Here is a 16278-nt window from a genome sequence, read left to right on the forward strand (position 1 = left end):
AGACAGTTAGGGTGCGTCAACAAACTCCAATCTGACTTTCTCCTCCAACTTCAAAATCGTCCTACATCGCTGTTTTCGCTTCTTTTTGTAAAAGGCATTTGATCTTCTTTGCATGTTCACTTTGTAAACACTGGGTCAATACTTCTGCAGAGATGTACTGTAGGATGATTTTAAAGTTGGAGAAGAAAATGAGACGGGAGTTTGTTGACATACCCTAACTGTCTTGAACCAGAATACACAGAGTTCACACAGACCTAGACAAGACAAGCATTTGAGGTTAAAAAGTATATGAATTGTCATGTTTTTTACAAAAATAACTGATCTTTTCACTAGATAAGACTTGTCTGGGATTGTTTAGAGCCCTTTGAAGCGGCATATAAACTCCATAGAAGTCCACTATAAGGAGAGAAAACATAATTTATTTACGACTGAAGAAAGAAAGACATGAACACCTTGGATAACAAGGGGGTGACTAAATTATCCGTACATTTTAGTTTTGGAAGTGAACCTCTCCTTTAAGTAGTGCCATTTTTTTTTTAGTTAAACCTCCAGTTATACTGTTTGTGTCCCATTTCACATAATTCTACTTTTCAGTTCTGTTTCATAGTATTAGTAGTACAATTTGCATTCTCACACTGAAAAATGAACGCATGGGTGATGAAAAAAAAATCATTGAAACAAACATGTTGCATTCCCACTAATGCAACTAGTGTCGCAAAAATGTCTCTCTTCAGCTGTAAAGATATTTTGAAGGCGTTTGTCAGACATATCTCAAGATAATGCACTGAAAATCAAACCAAATGATGCTCAAAAAACGAGCGCTTCTGCAAGAGCTTAATTGGTGCAATCACTTTTCATACAGTATTCAAATCCAGCTCCTCACAGTCCTCCAGGGAAATGATCCTTTCCAACTGAATTTTCTTGTCACAGCTTTGCACGAAAAAACCTGTATGAAGCACAATCCTGACAGCTTCTCTCCTTTATCTTTTCTTCTCTTTTCCCAGCCACCCTGACCAGTTACTCGGAGCCGATGGACAGGGGCGGGAAACACGGCGACGGCTCTCGAGGCAGCAGTCTGAAGCACTGGCACTCGCACAGATCCACTTTGGACTCCAGCTTGTATCGTGTGGATGAGAACATGGCAGCCTCCACTTACAGCCTCAACAAGATCCCAGAGCCTAGCTCCGCCCACTACTCCTCTCACCCCACCCCCCTCTACCTCATGCCCCGCCCCAACTCAGTGGCAGGTGAGTCTGAAGCCCCGCCTCCTCTGCTTGATTGCTGGTGTTAATTATCTTTCTCTATCATCGCTGCAAAAACTGCTTTTCTTACTTAGATTTTTTGTCTTTTCAGTCAAAATTATCTAAAAATTCTTAAATCAAGAAGGGTTTTCTAGACGAGTAAAAATGGTCTTGTTTTCATAAAAAAACAAGTCAAAATTAAGTACGTTTTTGTTTGAAACAAGCAAAATAATCTGCCAATGGGGTTAGAAAAATAATATTGTTTTTTATTTGAAATAATTTTTTTTGCTGACCCCATTGGTAGATTATTTAGCTTGTTCTAAGCAAAAACTCACTTCATTTTGACTTGTTTTTTCTGAAAATTAGTAAATAATTTTACTTGTCTAGAAAATCCTTCCTGATTTAAGAATTTTTAAATATTTTGGCTGGAAACAAGACAAGAAATCTAAGTAAGAAAAGCATTTTTTCCAGTGAGTGATGATTGTGATTTCCTGTTGAGCCACTCGATGCTCATAACAAATGCTCTGCTTGGGGAACAGCTTCCTGCGGCAAATCCCAAACTCACAACAAATGATGTTTTTGGACATCATGTTGATCACTAAAACGTGGCGTACAGGGTTGAGAAACATTTAGAGCATTAGAACTGGTTCTGTTTCAGTTCATGACTTTTGGAATTTGAAATGAATTGAACACAAACCACAGGAGGTTGAATTAGAATTTGAAAGCAAAATCAATTCACACAACCATGAAATACACTAGAACATGTCATGTTGAGGTCAAAAGTTTACATCCCCCTTTCAGAATTTGCAAAATGTTAATTAGTTTATCAAAATAAGAGGGATCATATAAAATGCATGTTATTGTTTATTTAGTACTGACCTGAAGAAGAGATTTCACATAACAGTTGATTGCGTATAGTTGAATTTATAAAAATGACCCTGTTCAAAAATGTATTACTGTGTTGTTAGCTGAATGATTTTTTTGTTTAGTGATAGTTGTTCATGAGTCCCTTGTTTGTCCTGAACAGTTAAACTGCCTGCTGTTCTTCAGAAAAATCCTTCAGGACTCTTTGGTTTTCCAGCATTTTTGTGTATTTGAACCCTTTCCAACAATGACTGTATGATTTTGAGATGCATCTTTTCACACTGAGGACAACTGAGGGACTCATATGCAACTATTACAGAAGGTTCAAACACTCACTGATGCTCCAGAAGGAAAAACCATGCATTAAGAGCCGGGGGTGAAAACTTTTGAACAGAATGGAGATGTGTAAATTTTTCTTATTTTGCCTAAATATGCTATTTTTTAATTTAGTACTGCCCTTCAGAAGCTACAGAAGATAAGTTACATTTATCCTAATCTTCAAATTACAAAAGTTTTCATCCCCGGCTCTTAATGCATGTTGTTTCCTTCTGGAGCATCAGTGAGTGTTTGAACCTTCTGTAATAGTTGCATATGAGTCCCTCAGTTGTCCTCAGTGTGAAAAGATGCATCTCAAAATCATACAGTCATTGTTGGAAAGGGTTCAAAAACACAAAAATGCTGGAAAACCAACAAATTTGAAGGATTTTTCTGAAGAACAGCAGGCAGTTTAACTGTTCAGGACAAACAACTATCACTAAACAAAAAAACACAGCTGTGGATCATTCAGGTAACAACACAGCAATAACAATCAAGGGGATGTAAACTTTTGAACAGGGTCACTTTTATAAATTCAACTATGTAAACATTTTATATTCAGGTCAGTACTAAATAAACAATAACATGCATTTTGTATGATCCCTCTTATTTTGATAAAGTAATTAACATTTTGCAGATTCTGAAAGGAGGATGTGAACTTTTGACCTCAACTGTATACACTTCTGGGCGACTCATACTGAGCAATCAGATGTTTCTTTAAATGTCATTCTGTTTGAGTCAGCGTCCTTATATTCAAATTGAATTCAGAAGGAGTTTGAAAGGTGTTCTTGATTGTGTTCTGACCCTGATGTCCAGGTTAATGCACTTTCCCGTGTTCAATCGGGTCAGACATTACGGCTCAGAACAATCTCACTCTTGAGCGCAATCCCAGCTCATCTCAATCATCTCAAAGCGCAGTTAGTGACGGAATCAGGAATCGGCCGGGTCACGGACTACATGTTTTAGCTCGGCACTGCCGGGGCGGCGTTAACAGGAGATAAGAGGCGTCTAATAGCGGCGGTAATGATGAGCCTGGTGGAATAGCGCTCCCTGAAGTAAAAGCTAAATCTGTCTGATGATGTTGATATGTCTCTTATATAACGCAGTGCCTCTTCATTGCTGGCTGATTGTGTTATTGTCCAAGTAATCAGCATTGTTGTATTTATGAGAAGAAGTGTTTTCAGGCAGGGGAGAGAGCAATGAGTTATGGTTATCTCAAAGGAAAGTGGCTCTCGAAAGGGCAAGTGATGCAAAAGATTATTTCTTAATGGAGAAAACGGCTGGTATTCACGCTCCTGATCAGGACGGATGCAGTTGCTCTGAAAAACCACACAAATCTGACAGCGGCATTAATCGTATTGTAAATCTGGCTGCGGCAAGCTGTGCGGATCAGCCTGGAAGCGTGCCGTTTTATTTGATGGATGTCTACAGAATTAAGTTAACGCACAATTGACAATTCTGCCGTTATTTACTCGTCGTCAGGAGCTTTGTGGACCTCGCTGCAAAAAATGCTTTTCATACTTAGATTTTTTTGTCTGGTTTCCAGCCAAAATATCTAAAAGTATTCAAATCAAGAAGAATTTTCTAGATGAGGAAGAATTATTGTCTTGGTTTCAGAAAAAGCAAGTCACATTTAAGTGCATTTTTGCTTATGGGGTACGCAAAAGTAATCTTATTTTCTGTTTGAAATAAGCAAAAGCTCACTTAATTTTGACTTGTTTTTTCAAGAAAACAAAAAGATCATTTTTACTTGTCTAGAAAATCCTTCAGTGCTGTGTGACACAAAAGGTGAATTTTTGGAGAATATTATGGCTGCTCTTTCGATATGTGACCCTGGACCAAAAAAAAAACAGTCATAAGGGTCAATTTTTTTACATTGAGATGTATACATCACATATGGTTTGTAAGAATAGTACATTATTTGGGCGAGATGCAACTTTTCAAAAAAAAAAAAAAAATCTAGAATCTGAGGGTGCAAAAAAATCTAAATATTGAGAAAATCGCCTTTAAAGTTGTCCAAATTAAAGGGATGGTTCGGAGTAGATTTGACTTCATTGCTATGCACTCCGAAGCCCATGTAAATACCCCATCCAAAAGCTTTTTTACCTTAGTCAAACATTGAGGGAGATATCAGAGTTTTTCGAATGGCTTGCTACAGCCGTACATGGAACATCTGATGTATCTCGTAAATTGCACCACTAAACGTGCACGTAATCTTACCAAACTTCTACAGTAGTGTAAATAGGGTATGTACTCACAAAACGCTGCATCGGAAAATTTGTAAGTCCACCATGAGTGTTTTAGAAACAACTGTTACCCGATCCCTACTAGTCTCAAAAACTACAAATGGCGACACGTCGACGTCACTTCCCTGGTTTGGGAAAAGCACGTAAAAGTCCACCTACAATTTGACATGCACACAGATGTAGTAGGAGGACTTTTACGTGCTTTTCCCAAAGGTAAAAAAGCTTTCGGACGGGGTATTTACATGGGCTTCGGAGTGCATAGCAATGAAGTCAAATCTACTCCGAACCATCCCTTTAAGTTCTTAGCGATGCATATTACTAATCAAAAATTAAGTTTTGATATATTTGTTGCAGGAAATGTACTAAATATATTCATGGAACATGATCTTTATTTAATATCTTAATGATTTTTGGCATAAAAGAAAAAAGAAAAATCTATAATTTTGACTCAGGCTATTGCTACTAATATACCCATAGTACTTAAGACTGGTTTTGTGCTTCAGAATCGCATATGGTTTAATCTCAGGCACCAATAGCATTTGGTATCAAATGTTGTTGACACATAATTTTTGAAGTCCACATGACTTTTGTAGAGCATTGTTCACTTCTCTAATGAATGTACTAGTCTAAGAATATGCTGCCAAGTTGTATTGACCACCCTTACGTTGATTTAAATTTTTTTGTTTTGTTTGTTTTTGTCATTTTTGAGCTTGAAAGCCTTAATTTGTATTCAGTTTTATACAACATATATTGTTTGTTGGAATAGGATAATATTTGGGCAAGATACAACTATTAAAATAAAAGCTGGAATCTGAGGGTGCAAAAAATATTGAGAAAATCCCCTTTAAAGTTGTCCAAATGAAGTTCTTAGCAATGCATATCACTAATCAAAAATTACATTTTGATACATTTTTGGTAGGAAATTTACTAAATATTTTCATGGAACATGATCTTTACTTAATATCCTAATAATTTTTGGCATAAAAGGAAAATCAATACTTTTGACCCCTACAAATATACCCCTAAATAAATCTACTTATGACTGTTTTTGTGGTCCAGGGTAACAAATAATAAACTGAATGAAGGTTGTAAGGCTGAAAAATGCTTAAAAATAAATACATCTATATAAGAAGTGGACAAAATCATTATAATTCATAACTGTATATTAACGTTGAGGTTTTTATTAATATAATTTGGGATTTTGGAATGTTTTTTAGTTTTTTCCGGTATTTAAATAATCTATTGTCTTTGTTGTTGTTTAACACACAAAAAAGTGTTCTCTTTTTTTGCATTCATTTATAACCATCTTGTCCATTCATTTTATTTAGTAAATTGAATAAAAATGAAGGTTGTCAAGCCAAAAATGACAAAAAACACCCTGAAATCAACTTAAGGGTGGTCAACTTGGCAGCATATTTTAAGACTTAGGAATTCATTAGAGAAGTGAACAATGCACTACAAAGTGCCATCATTCCTGAGATTAAACCATATGTGACCCTGGACAATAGCCAACAATGCATTGCATGGGTCAAAATTAAACAACATTCTTTTATGCCAACGATCATTAGGATATTATGTAGAGATGATATTTAGTAAATTTTCTTTTCGATTAGTAATATGCATTGCCAAGAAGTTCATTTGCACAACTTTAAAGGCAGTTTTCTCAGTATTTAGATTTTTTGCACCCTCAGATTTTCAAGCTTTTTCAATTTTCAATGACCCTTATGACTGGTTTTGTGGTCCAGGGTCACATATGCGACCCTGGAGCACAAAACCAGTCTTAAGTCGCTGGGGTATATTTGTAGCAATAGCCAAAAATACATAGTATGGGTCAAAATTATTGATTTTTCTTTTATGTCAAAAATCATTAGGAAATTAAGTAAAGATCATGTTCCATGAAGATTTTTTGTAAAATTCCTACTGTAAACATATCAAAATGTAATTTTTGATTAGTAATATGCATTGCAAAGAACTTAATTTGGAGAACTTTAAAGGTGATTTTCTCAGTATTTTGATTTTTTACACCCTTAGATTTCAGTTTTTCAAATAGTTGTATCTCGGCCAAATATTGTCCTATCCTAACAAACCATACATCAATAGAAAGCTTATTTATTGAGCTTTCATATGATGTATATATCTCAGTTTTGTAAAATTTAACCTTATGACTGGTTTTGTGGTCCAGGGTCACATATTACAACCACCGAATTTGACAAGAGTACAGCAGAGAAAAATCGTCTCACAAAGTGATCACATGGCTTCATAAGTCTTGGAATAGAGCGCATGAGTCTTATGGATGATTTTTAATGATGTTTTCATGTTACTTTATCAATTTTCAAACTTGACAGCTCCAGTCTCCATTGACTATATGGAAAAGTATATTCTTCTAAATCCTCCATCGGAGAAAGAAAGTGTTGCATGTTTGTAGTGATATGAGGGTGAGTGCATCATATCATAATTTTGTGAATGTATTGAGTGCATTGGTTTGTCTCGTTCACAGACAGCGATGATTGTTTATTCAGTGCAGGTCGGGATGGTGGGAGCAGATGTACTCATTAAACATGTATGGTAACGTGTCTCTTAGATCAGTCAGTCAGAATCACAATCAGACAAATCTCCACGGTGGCCGTCTGGATGTCTTTTCAATGCTGAGCCGGTAGTAACGCTGGGCTTAATGTAACCTAATAGTATCGGAGCGAGCTGAAGTAATACTAATGCGTGTTTGCGGAGTCCCACCGGCCGCAGAGAGCCGAGCCCAACGCTGCGAGACTCCATTAGTAAGAGAAACCAGAGATTAAAGCCCTGTTTGGACGGAACTAGGTTTGGTGGAAATCGCTTTGTGATTGTAATCTGGTCTGAATCAAACATGTGTTTTTGTGAGACAAACCAGGGTGAAAATTACTGAGAAATTGCCTACAGTTTTTGGCTAACATTTTGGAAACGCTTCAACTGCAGTATGTTATTTTATCTTTTCATTTGCTTTCAGCTTTGCTGGATTTCCGAGCTACGTTTATCAGCTCACATTCAGTTTACATTTAGACCTGTTTTTTCAAAGTTGCTGGCTGCTGGGATCCTACACTGCAAAAAAAAGCTTTCCTTGCTTAGATTGTTGTTTTGTTTCCAGCCAAAATATCTTAAGATTCTTAAATCAAGAAGGATTTTCTAGACGAGTAAAGATTATTGTCTTCTTTTCAGAAAAAAACAAGTCAAAATTACGTGTGTTTTTACTTGAAACAAGTTTTTTTTCTCACCCCATTGGCAGATTATTTAGCTTGTTTTAAGCAAAAACTCACTTAATTTTTTCTGAAAACAAGACAATAAATTTTACTTGTCTAGAAAATTCTTCTTCATTTAGAATTTGTAGATATTTTGGCTGAAAACAAGACAAAAAATCTTAGTAATCTTAGTAAGAAAACATTTTTTTTGCAGTGAATCGAGTATAATGTGAGAATCAAATCATTAAAAATAAGAGCGTGTTCACAGATTTCTCAAAATGCTTTTATGATCATATGACTTTCTCAAATCCATTATATCAAATCCATTCATATTGTTTTTTTTTTTGTTTTGTTTTTTTGTCCTGAATTGCAGTACAAATATATAAACATTCTTAAATTAAAAAGGAGAAGCAAAATGATACACTGCAAAAAAAAAAGCTTTTCTTACTTAGATTGTTTTTGTCTTGTTTCCAGCCAAAATATCTAAAAAAAAATCTTAATTAAATAAGGATTTTCTAGATGAGTAAAAATTATTTTCTTGTTTAACAAAAAAAAAAAAAAACAAGTCAAAATGAAGTGAGTTTTTGCTTAGAACAAGCAAAAAAAATCTGCCAATGGGGTCAGAAAAACAATCTTATTTCAAACTAAGATTACAAACTAAGAAAACAAGATTATTTTTCTAACAACCTTGGCAGATTGTTTTGCTTGTCTTAATTTGGAGTGATTTTTTTTCTGAAAACAAGACAATTTTTTACTCGTCTATAAAATCCTTGATTTAAGAATTGTTTGATATTTTGGCTGGAAACAAAATAAAAATCATCACAAAAAGCAACTTTTTTTTGCACTGTTTAATAAGAAAAAAAAATCTTACTCCACTGGCAGGTATTTTACTTTAAGCATCAACTTGGTTCATTTTGAGACACTTTTCAATATGTATGAAATAAATAGTCTCTGAATGGGTGCCGTCAAGTGAGTCCAAACAGCTGATAAAAACATCACAATAATCCACTCTACTCCAGTCCATCAGTTAACTTCTTGAGATGACAAAAGCTGAAACAAATCCATCATTAAGACATTTTTTAACTAAAATACAAGTCCATAATCTCTAATAACGCTTCCTCCAGTGAAATAGTCCATCTCCTGTTGTCTCTCTCGTCAAAATCCAGCCACATATTTGTTTAGAGCCATTTTGGACTGTTTTGGCTTGTATTTAAACTAAAGGAATAGTTTATCCAAAAATAAAAAAATAGCTGTAAATGTGCCCACCCTCAGGTCATTCAAGATTAGGATGTGTTTGTTTGTTCATCAGATTTGTAGAAATGTGTCATTCCATCACTGTCTCACCAATGGATGTGAATGGGTGCCGTCAGAATGAGAGTCCAAACAGCTGATAAAAACATCACAATAATCCACAATAACCACTCCAGTCCATCAGTTAACATCTGGAGAAGACAATAGCTGAAACAAATCCATCATTAAGACATTTTTTCAACTAAAATACAAGTCCATGATCTATAATAACGCTTCCTCCAGTTAAAAAGTGGTCTGGTCTGAATCAGGAGAGAAATCATTTACAAGCCAAAACAGCTCTAAACAAAAATGTGGCTGGATTTTGATGTGAGAGACAACAGGAGATGGACTTTTTCACTGGAGGAAGCGTTATGCATGGATTATGGACTCGTATTTTAGATAAAAACGTCTTAGTGATGGATTTGTTTCATTTTTGTCTTCTCAAGATGTTAACTGATGGACTGGAGTGCTGTGGATTACTTGTGTTTTTTAAGGTCATTCTGACGGCACCCATTCACTGCAGAGGATCCATTGGTTAGCAAGTAGTGAAATCTGATGAACAAACAAACTCATCTTAATCTTGGATGACCTGAGGGGGAGTCAGTTTTCAGCAGATTTTCATTTGCAGATTAACCGTTTCTCTCGATTAGATATTTGTACAGGAAAACAAGACAAAAATACTAAGTAAGAGTGCCATTTTTGCAGTGTACAGAGATCATCCGTATCAGTACATGTAGTCGTCGCTTAATAATTGCAACTCAAACATCGCTCAGAAAACAAATCTCATCCGAAGGAAGAGATGTGTAGGAGGAAAAAAACAAGTCTGAAAAAGAAAGATGAAAGGGCAACGATATAAATAATGCACTGAGGTAAGAGATGATCTCAGTGAAAAGAAGAGCGAGAAATACTCACAACCCAAATGATGTAACGACGAATGAATAAAAGGGAGGAAGGAAGATAAGAAAAGAAGGATGAAAGGAAAAAAAAGGTGTGAGGATAATGGCAAGGTAAGGGATTCGGGGTGAGAAGTGGAACGATGGAGATGGAGGAGAATGCTGGCTGCGGATTGGCTGAGCTCCGGCGGTGGAGGAGATCAAAGCGGCTCAAACCCCCAGAGCTCACGTCACGTTCTCATCCGCACAGAGACCGGCGGAGAAACCGCAGAGATGAGGAGGTGTGAATGGAACCGGAGGAGTGCAGATTGTAGATTATATAATGTTGTAGAGGTATTGTGTTGTGTGTGGCTGAACGGAGAGATGCTGAAGACATGGAAACCTAATTAGAGCTTTCCAGAACAGAATGGAAAGGAAGAATGGAGACTGAGGTGTGACGCAACACAATAAAACCTGAGCTTAAAGCGATAGTTTGTGTAAAAATGAAAACGCTGGCTTTGTTTTCTCTCCCTAATATCACTAGACAAACCCTGTCAGCTGTGGAACTCAAAACAAGATGTTCAGTGGAATGTCCAAGCTGCTCTTTTTCATACTATTTACATGATATTTTCTTTTGGAAGAAAGAAAGTCACCCTCATAAAAAAGAAATTAAGTGTGCTATTAGACTAATTCTTTTAAACTAAAACAGTAAACAGTCTACTTCTCAGAAATATACTTAAAATGACATTTAAGTATACTTAAATATATATGCTTGACTTATACGTTAAGTTGTTATCCGCTAGGGGCGCTGTTACACATCTTCTGAACAGAATTTACTAAACACAAGTGAAGAAGAAACCGAAACAACAGATGCTTCCACATGAGATCTCATGGGATCCTACAATGCAAAAACAGTTTGTCTTAATTAGATTTTTTGCCCAAATATCTACATATTCTTAATTCAAGGATTTTCTAGACGAGTGAAACAAGTGAGTTTAGAATAATCTGCCAATGGGATAAGCAAATTACTCTTGTTTTCTGTTTGAAATATTTTTTTCTTAGCCCATTGGCAGATTATTTTGTTTATTCTAAGCAAAAACTTAATTATTACTTGTTTTTTTTTTTCTGAAAACAAGAAAATAATTTTTACGAGAGAACGAAACCATTAAAAAGAGTGTGTTCACAGATTTCTCAAAATGCATTTCTGATGACTTTCTCAAATCCATTAGTTATAAAGTGTTTTCCTCAGTTTTTTTTTCGTCATACATTGCAATGCAAATATCTAAACATTCTTAAATTAAAAAATGAGAAGCAAAATCATTCACTGCAAAAAAATGCTTTTTTTTTCTTAGATATTTTTGTCTTGTTTCCAGCCAAAATATCTAAAAATTCCTAAATCAAGAAGAATTGTCTAGACGAGTAAAAATTATTTTCTTGTTTAAAAAACAAAACAAAAATCAAGTCAAAATTAAGTGAGTTTTTGACTTATACTTAGAAAAAGTTAGTTGTTATCCGCTAGGGGCGCTGTTACACATCTTCTGGACAGAATTTCCAAAACACAAGTGAAGAAGAAACCGAAACAACAGATGCTTCCACATGTAATCTAACTCAATCATCAGACAGAAAACAGCATCAAAACCATAGATATGGAAAACTGTGGAACGTTATGGAATAAAATGTCCACCCATGAAGAGGAAATAATGACTGTCAAGCTTTGGGCTGTTGATCAACTCCCTCTACGTTTGATTATCATCAATAGTCTTTTTTTAGCTTTTTGATCAAAATGTTGTTTATTTATTGTTTATTTACTAAACTTACCCACATTCAAGTGTTTATAAAAAAGAATGCATGAAGCTAGAATCAAACGTTTTTGTTCACAAACAGATCCCCTGTTCTTTCTTTTAATGTTTTGTTCAGATATTCAAATCACAAAATATATACACATTAATACCTAAATAGGGACATAGTAGTATGATCTAAAGTTCACTTAAAGAAAACTTATGAGTATACTTGCAGTATAAAACTACTAAACTAGTGGTTTACTGAGACTATACTTCAAAGTGCACTAAAAATGTGTAAAAAGTATTTAATTAGTAAACTATCAGTATATCTATAAGTTCACTTTTAGTATACTTGCAGGAGAAACTGAAAACATAGATGTAAACCAGTTGTCTACTCAAACTTTACCACTGTTATACTTAAAAGTATACTTTTATATACTAGAAAGTGGGCCAATTTAGTCCCAATGAGTATTGAAATAGTACACTTAAAGCGAGACACTGCAGGTGAATAGAGTAAAAAAAAAAATTAACTACTAGTTATGACCTTACTTACCCAGTTGATTGATTACATTGATAATTGCAAACATTTTTTGTATTTTAAGTTTTCTAAAATGTTAGGTTTAAATATGCAAATGAGGCACTGTTTAATGAATATGTGCTAATTTGCATACATTTCTAAAACAAAAATCTAAACGCTGGATGAAATCAGTTTCAGAATTGTTTAATTGTTTTTTTGGCATATTAGGGTCATTTTGTCACTCCATAATTCAAAAAAAAACTTAGAACAGACAGGAAACACTATATTTTTTTCCATTTTTTGAGGAATGAAATGTTGTATAAAATCAAGCTAATTATATCTGAACAAATCCCTCTGTAAAAACCTTCAGGAGATAGACAGGAACACAAATGTAAAGTGTGGTGTGTGTAAGTGCTGCTGAAGTGGAGATTTATGGCTCAGTGTAGAAGAAAAAACTCTTGGCCTTTAAAAATATGGATTGTAATTGAAATCTATTGACAAATAGATAAAGTGCTATAAAAGAAAGACTTAACAGTGTCTTTTGGGTGTTTTCTTTCCTCTAGTCTGAAAAAACATTTAATGAAACACCAAAAAGAACACAGTATACTTCTTTTTGGTAAGGGCATACCGGTTGGGAATATCATGAGGGTGATTTAAATGATGACAAAACCTTCATTTTTGTATGAATTACGGCTTTATCCGGCACTGAACAAAGTCGGGCTGTGTTGCTTGGCTGGAATCATTACTATTACGTTTGTATTTCCCATATTGCGTAACAAGACTCTAACTGGTCCAATAAGGGCAGCTCAGTCTGACTCAGCTCGATTCTAATGCACTGGAAGGTCCTCATGAGAACAGAGCATCTTTAATTCTGTCGGAAAGCTGCTGTAATTGCTTGTTTTCCAGTCTCACTGCGAGCAGAACCTCAGATTCGTCCACCTGCGGTTTTAAAAAATAAGATGCACCTGTGGCTCCGAACACACACACGTTTTCACACACTCGAACTCAATTCTAAATGTATTATCTCGGAACAAGGCTGTCTTGTCATATACACACAAGCACACATGATAACACACCCAAAATCAATTTCAACGTGATTACTTTATTTTTCTGTGGAGAACCCTTTCTATTTCATCTGATGCACTTATGATGAGACGTCCACTCACACAAAGTCATTCTGAGAAGACTCCTTGAGCTCTGTGGAATATATCAAAAATAACCATCAAACTGAAAATAACACAAACTGCCTCTCAAAAACAACGCAAGTCTCTCACAGTTGTGCTCTCAGACAGGTTTGAGCTACAGCAGAGACCAGCCCTGTCATGACTATTTCATGATTATATGATGAAAATATGATTAATGGTGACAACAATAATTTTACTGATTAAATTATAAACTACTAATTATATCATATGTATAATTCTATATTAATCATATAAGAGATTTGCACTTTAAAAGCACCATGAAAGTGGTTCAGCCAGTGATCATTTTGGCACAGGTTGGATATTAATAACGTCATGCACCATTGATTTTTCACCGTATTTGGTACTTTGACAGTGTTTTGTTTGATTTATTTTATTTTCTGTAAAGTTAGTTTGAAACCCATTTCTTGCTTGGAATAAAAAGTAAAAAAGGTACTTTTTATCTCACAATTTCCGACTGTTTTTCTTAGAATTGTGAAAAAAAGGCAGAATTGTGAGATAAAAAGCACCTTTTTTTTACTAGTAAATATAAATGAGTCAAGGATGAAAAAGGGTTTAAGCATAAAAAACAGTAAGTGTTTTTTTAATAAATGTAAAATGCTATAAATGCAATCTTGTCAGACATATTTACAACAAAAATCAAGTTATGACATATTAAAAAATGAATTACTTTCACCCCAAATACTAATTAGTTGTAATATTACATTTTTATAATTTGCCACTATCCTAGGTTTTTCCCATTTGTCAGTAATTGTTTTACTCATTTAAAACACAATAAAATGTAATATGCTCCCTTATTCTTTTATATATTTAAATATGTACAAGTCGGAATAAGCATGTTGTTTGAATTTTTACATAAATATTGTTACACTAAATAACAATGTAGCATTATTTCAACCAAATGTTGACTTTTTTATTCTTGAAAAACATGAAACCTTAAACGTAGACCCTTTACTTACATTTAATGTGCTTTTTATGCACTTTTGTACATTTCTTTTGATGTGGACATCTTAACGTCTTTGACTCATAACTCTGACTTCTGTTTTTTAATTTCAACCATGGAACAAAAAATAAATAAGGTAATTTTGACTTTTTATTCTGAGTTTATATCTGTCTTCTGAGTTTAGATTTTGCAATCTAGAATCAAAAGATACAAAATCTCAGAACTGCAAGATGTTAATGTGCAATTAACTACAAATAAACTCATAATTATGAAAATAAAATCAAAATTGTGATTGCTAATCTAGTTGTCAGTTACATTGGCTCCTCATCCCATCCTGACTGACTGGCAGGATCTTCCTGTCAGCCGCTCTGACTCCAGTCCAACCCCTCCCCAAAATTCCCAGCTGCTGCGTTCATCCCATATACAGAAGCGTTCTTGCCCAGATCGCTTCCCATGATTCCCAGTCATCTCCAGTCCAGTCTTAGACTTCCTAGGCTCACACATGCTCAGTTAACACCAGAGAAGTCTTGTAGGACTCGCATGGAGACACTCGTCCTTACCAGTTTTAGTTTGGACAGATTTGGCTCTAAAGCGTCTAGTCCTGGACTGATGAATGAGTGTTGTGTTCACATTTGTAGCTTCAAACCTTCTGTCTTCCTGATCCGGATTTAATCAGACTTCTGTGGGACTCTGATCATCTCCAGCCTCTCACTTTGTGCTGTAAATCTGGGCTTTCATCAGATTATGATATGCATTTCCTCTGACAAACTGTTTGTAAGCATCATTTTGGAATGTGCTCAAAGATTAATGCGCACACTTGTTTGAGCTACAGATTGAATTTACTTCAAATTTTTGGAAAAGTATTTTCTTTCATGCATTCACATACTAATGGCTCCTTTCTTAATGGTTCTGAGCAGTTGCTGGGGTGCTTTGTGGGGTTGCCAAGTTGTAAGGCATATCTGTGCATTTGCTATAGAGTTCTGAATGGTTGCTATGCAGTTGCTAAAGTGTTTTGTGTGGTTGCCAGGTGGTAAGACATAACTATCCATTTGCTATAGAGTTTTGAACGGTTGCTATGCAGTTGCTAAAGTGTTTTGTGTGGTTGCCAGGTGGTAAGACATAACTATCCATTTGCTATAGAGTTTTGAACGGTTGCTATGCAGTTGCTAAGGTGTTTTGTGTGGTTGCCACTTCACAGGTGGTAAGACATAACTATCCATTTGCTATAGAGTTTTGAACGGTTGCTATGCAGTTGCTAAGGTGTTTTCTGTGGTTGCCAGGTGGTAAGACATGACTATCCATTTGCTATAGAATTTTGAACGGTTGCTATGCAGTTGCTAAGGTGTTTTGTGTGGTTGCCACTTCACAGGTGGTAAGACATAACTATCCATTTGCTATAGAGTTTTGAACGGTTGCTATGCAGTTGCTAAGGTGTTTTCTGTGGTTGCCAGGTGGTAAGACATAACTATCCATTTGCTATAGAGTTTTGAACGGTTGCTATGCAGTTGCTAAGGTGTTTTCTGTGGTTGCCAGGTGGTAAGACATGACTATCCATTTGCTATAGAATTTTGAACGGTTGCTATGCAGTTGCTAAAGTGTTTTGTGTGGTTGCCAGGTGGTAAGACATAACTATCCATTTGCTATAGAGTTTTGAACAGTTGCTATGCAGTTGCTAAAGTGTTTTGTGTGGTTGCCAGGTGGTAAGACATGACTACCATTTGCTATAGAATTTTGAACGGTTGCTATGCAGTTGCTAAAGTGTTTTGTGTGGTTGCCAGGTGGTAAGACATAACTA

General features: G+C 35.3%; 1 protein-coding gene across 3 annotated transcripts in view; it reads left to right on the forward strand.

Annotated features, from left to right (window-relative positions):
- The window catches only part of LOC141298236 (protein TANC2-like), a 77713-nt gene that overhangs the window by 6497 nt on the left and 54938 nt on the right, over positions 1 to 16278 (forward strand). For all 3 annotated transcript variants that reach the window (XM_073828745.1, XM_073828746.1, XM_073828747.1), the window contains exon 3: positions 1005 to 1247. In XM_073828745.1, the coding sequence (XP_073684846.1) occupies positions 1005 to 1247 (243 nt within the window). The remainder of the gene's footprint in view (positions 1 to 1004; positions 1248 to 16278) is intronic.

Source organism: Garra rufa, chromosome 22 (genome assembly GCF_049309525.1).
Source record: "Garra rufa chromosome 22, GarRuf1.0, whole genome shotgun sequence".
Taxonomy (NCBI): Eukaryota; Metazoa; Chordata; class Actinopteri; order Cypriniformes; family Cyprinidae; genus Garra; species Garra rufa.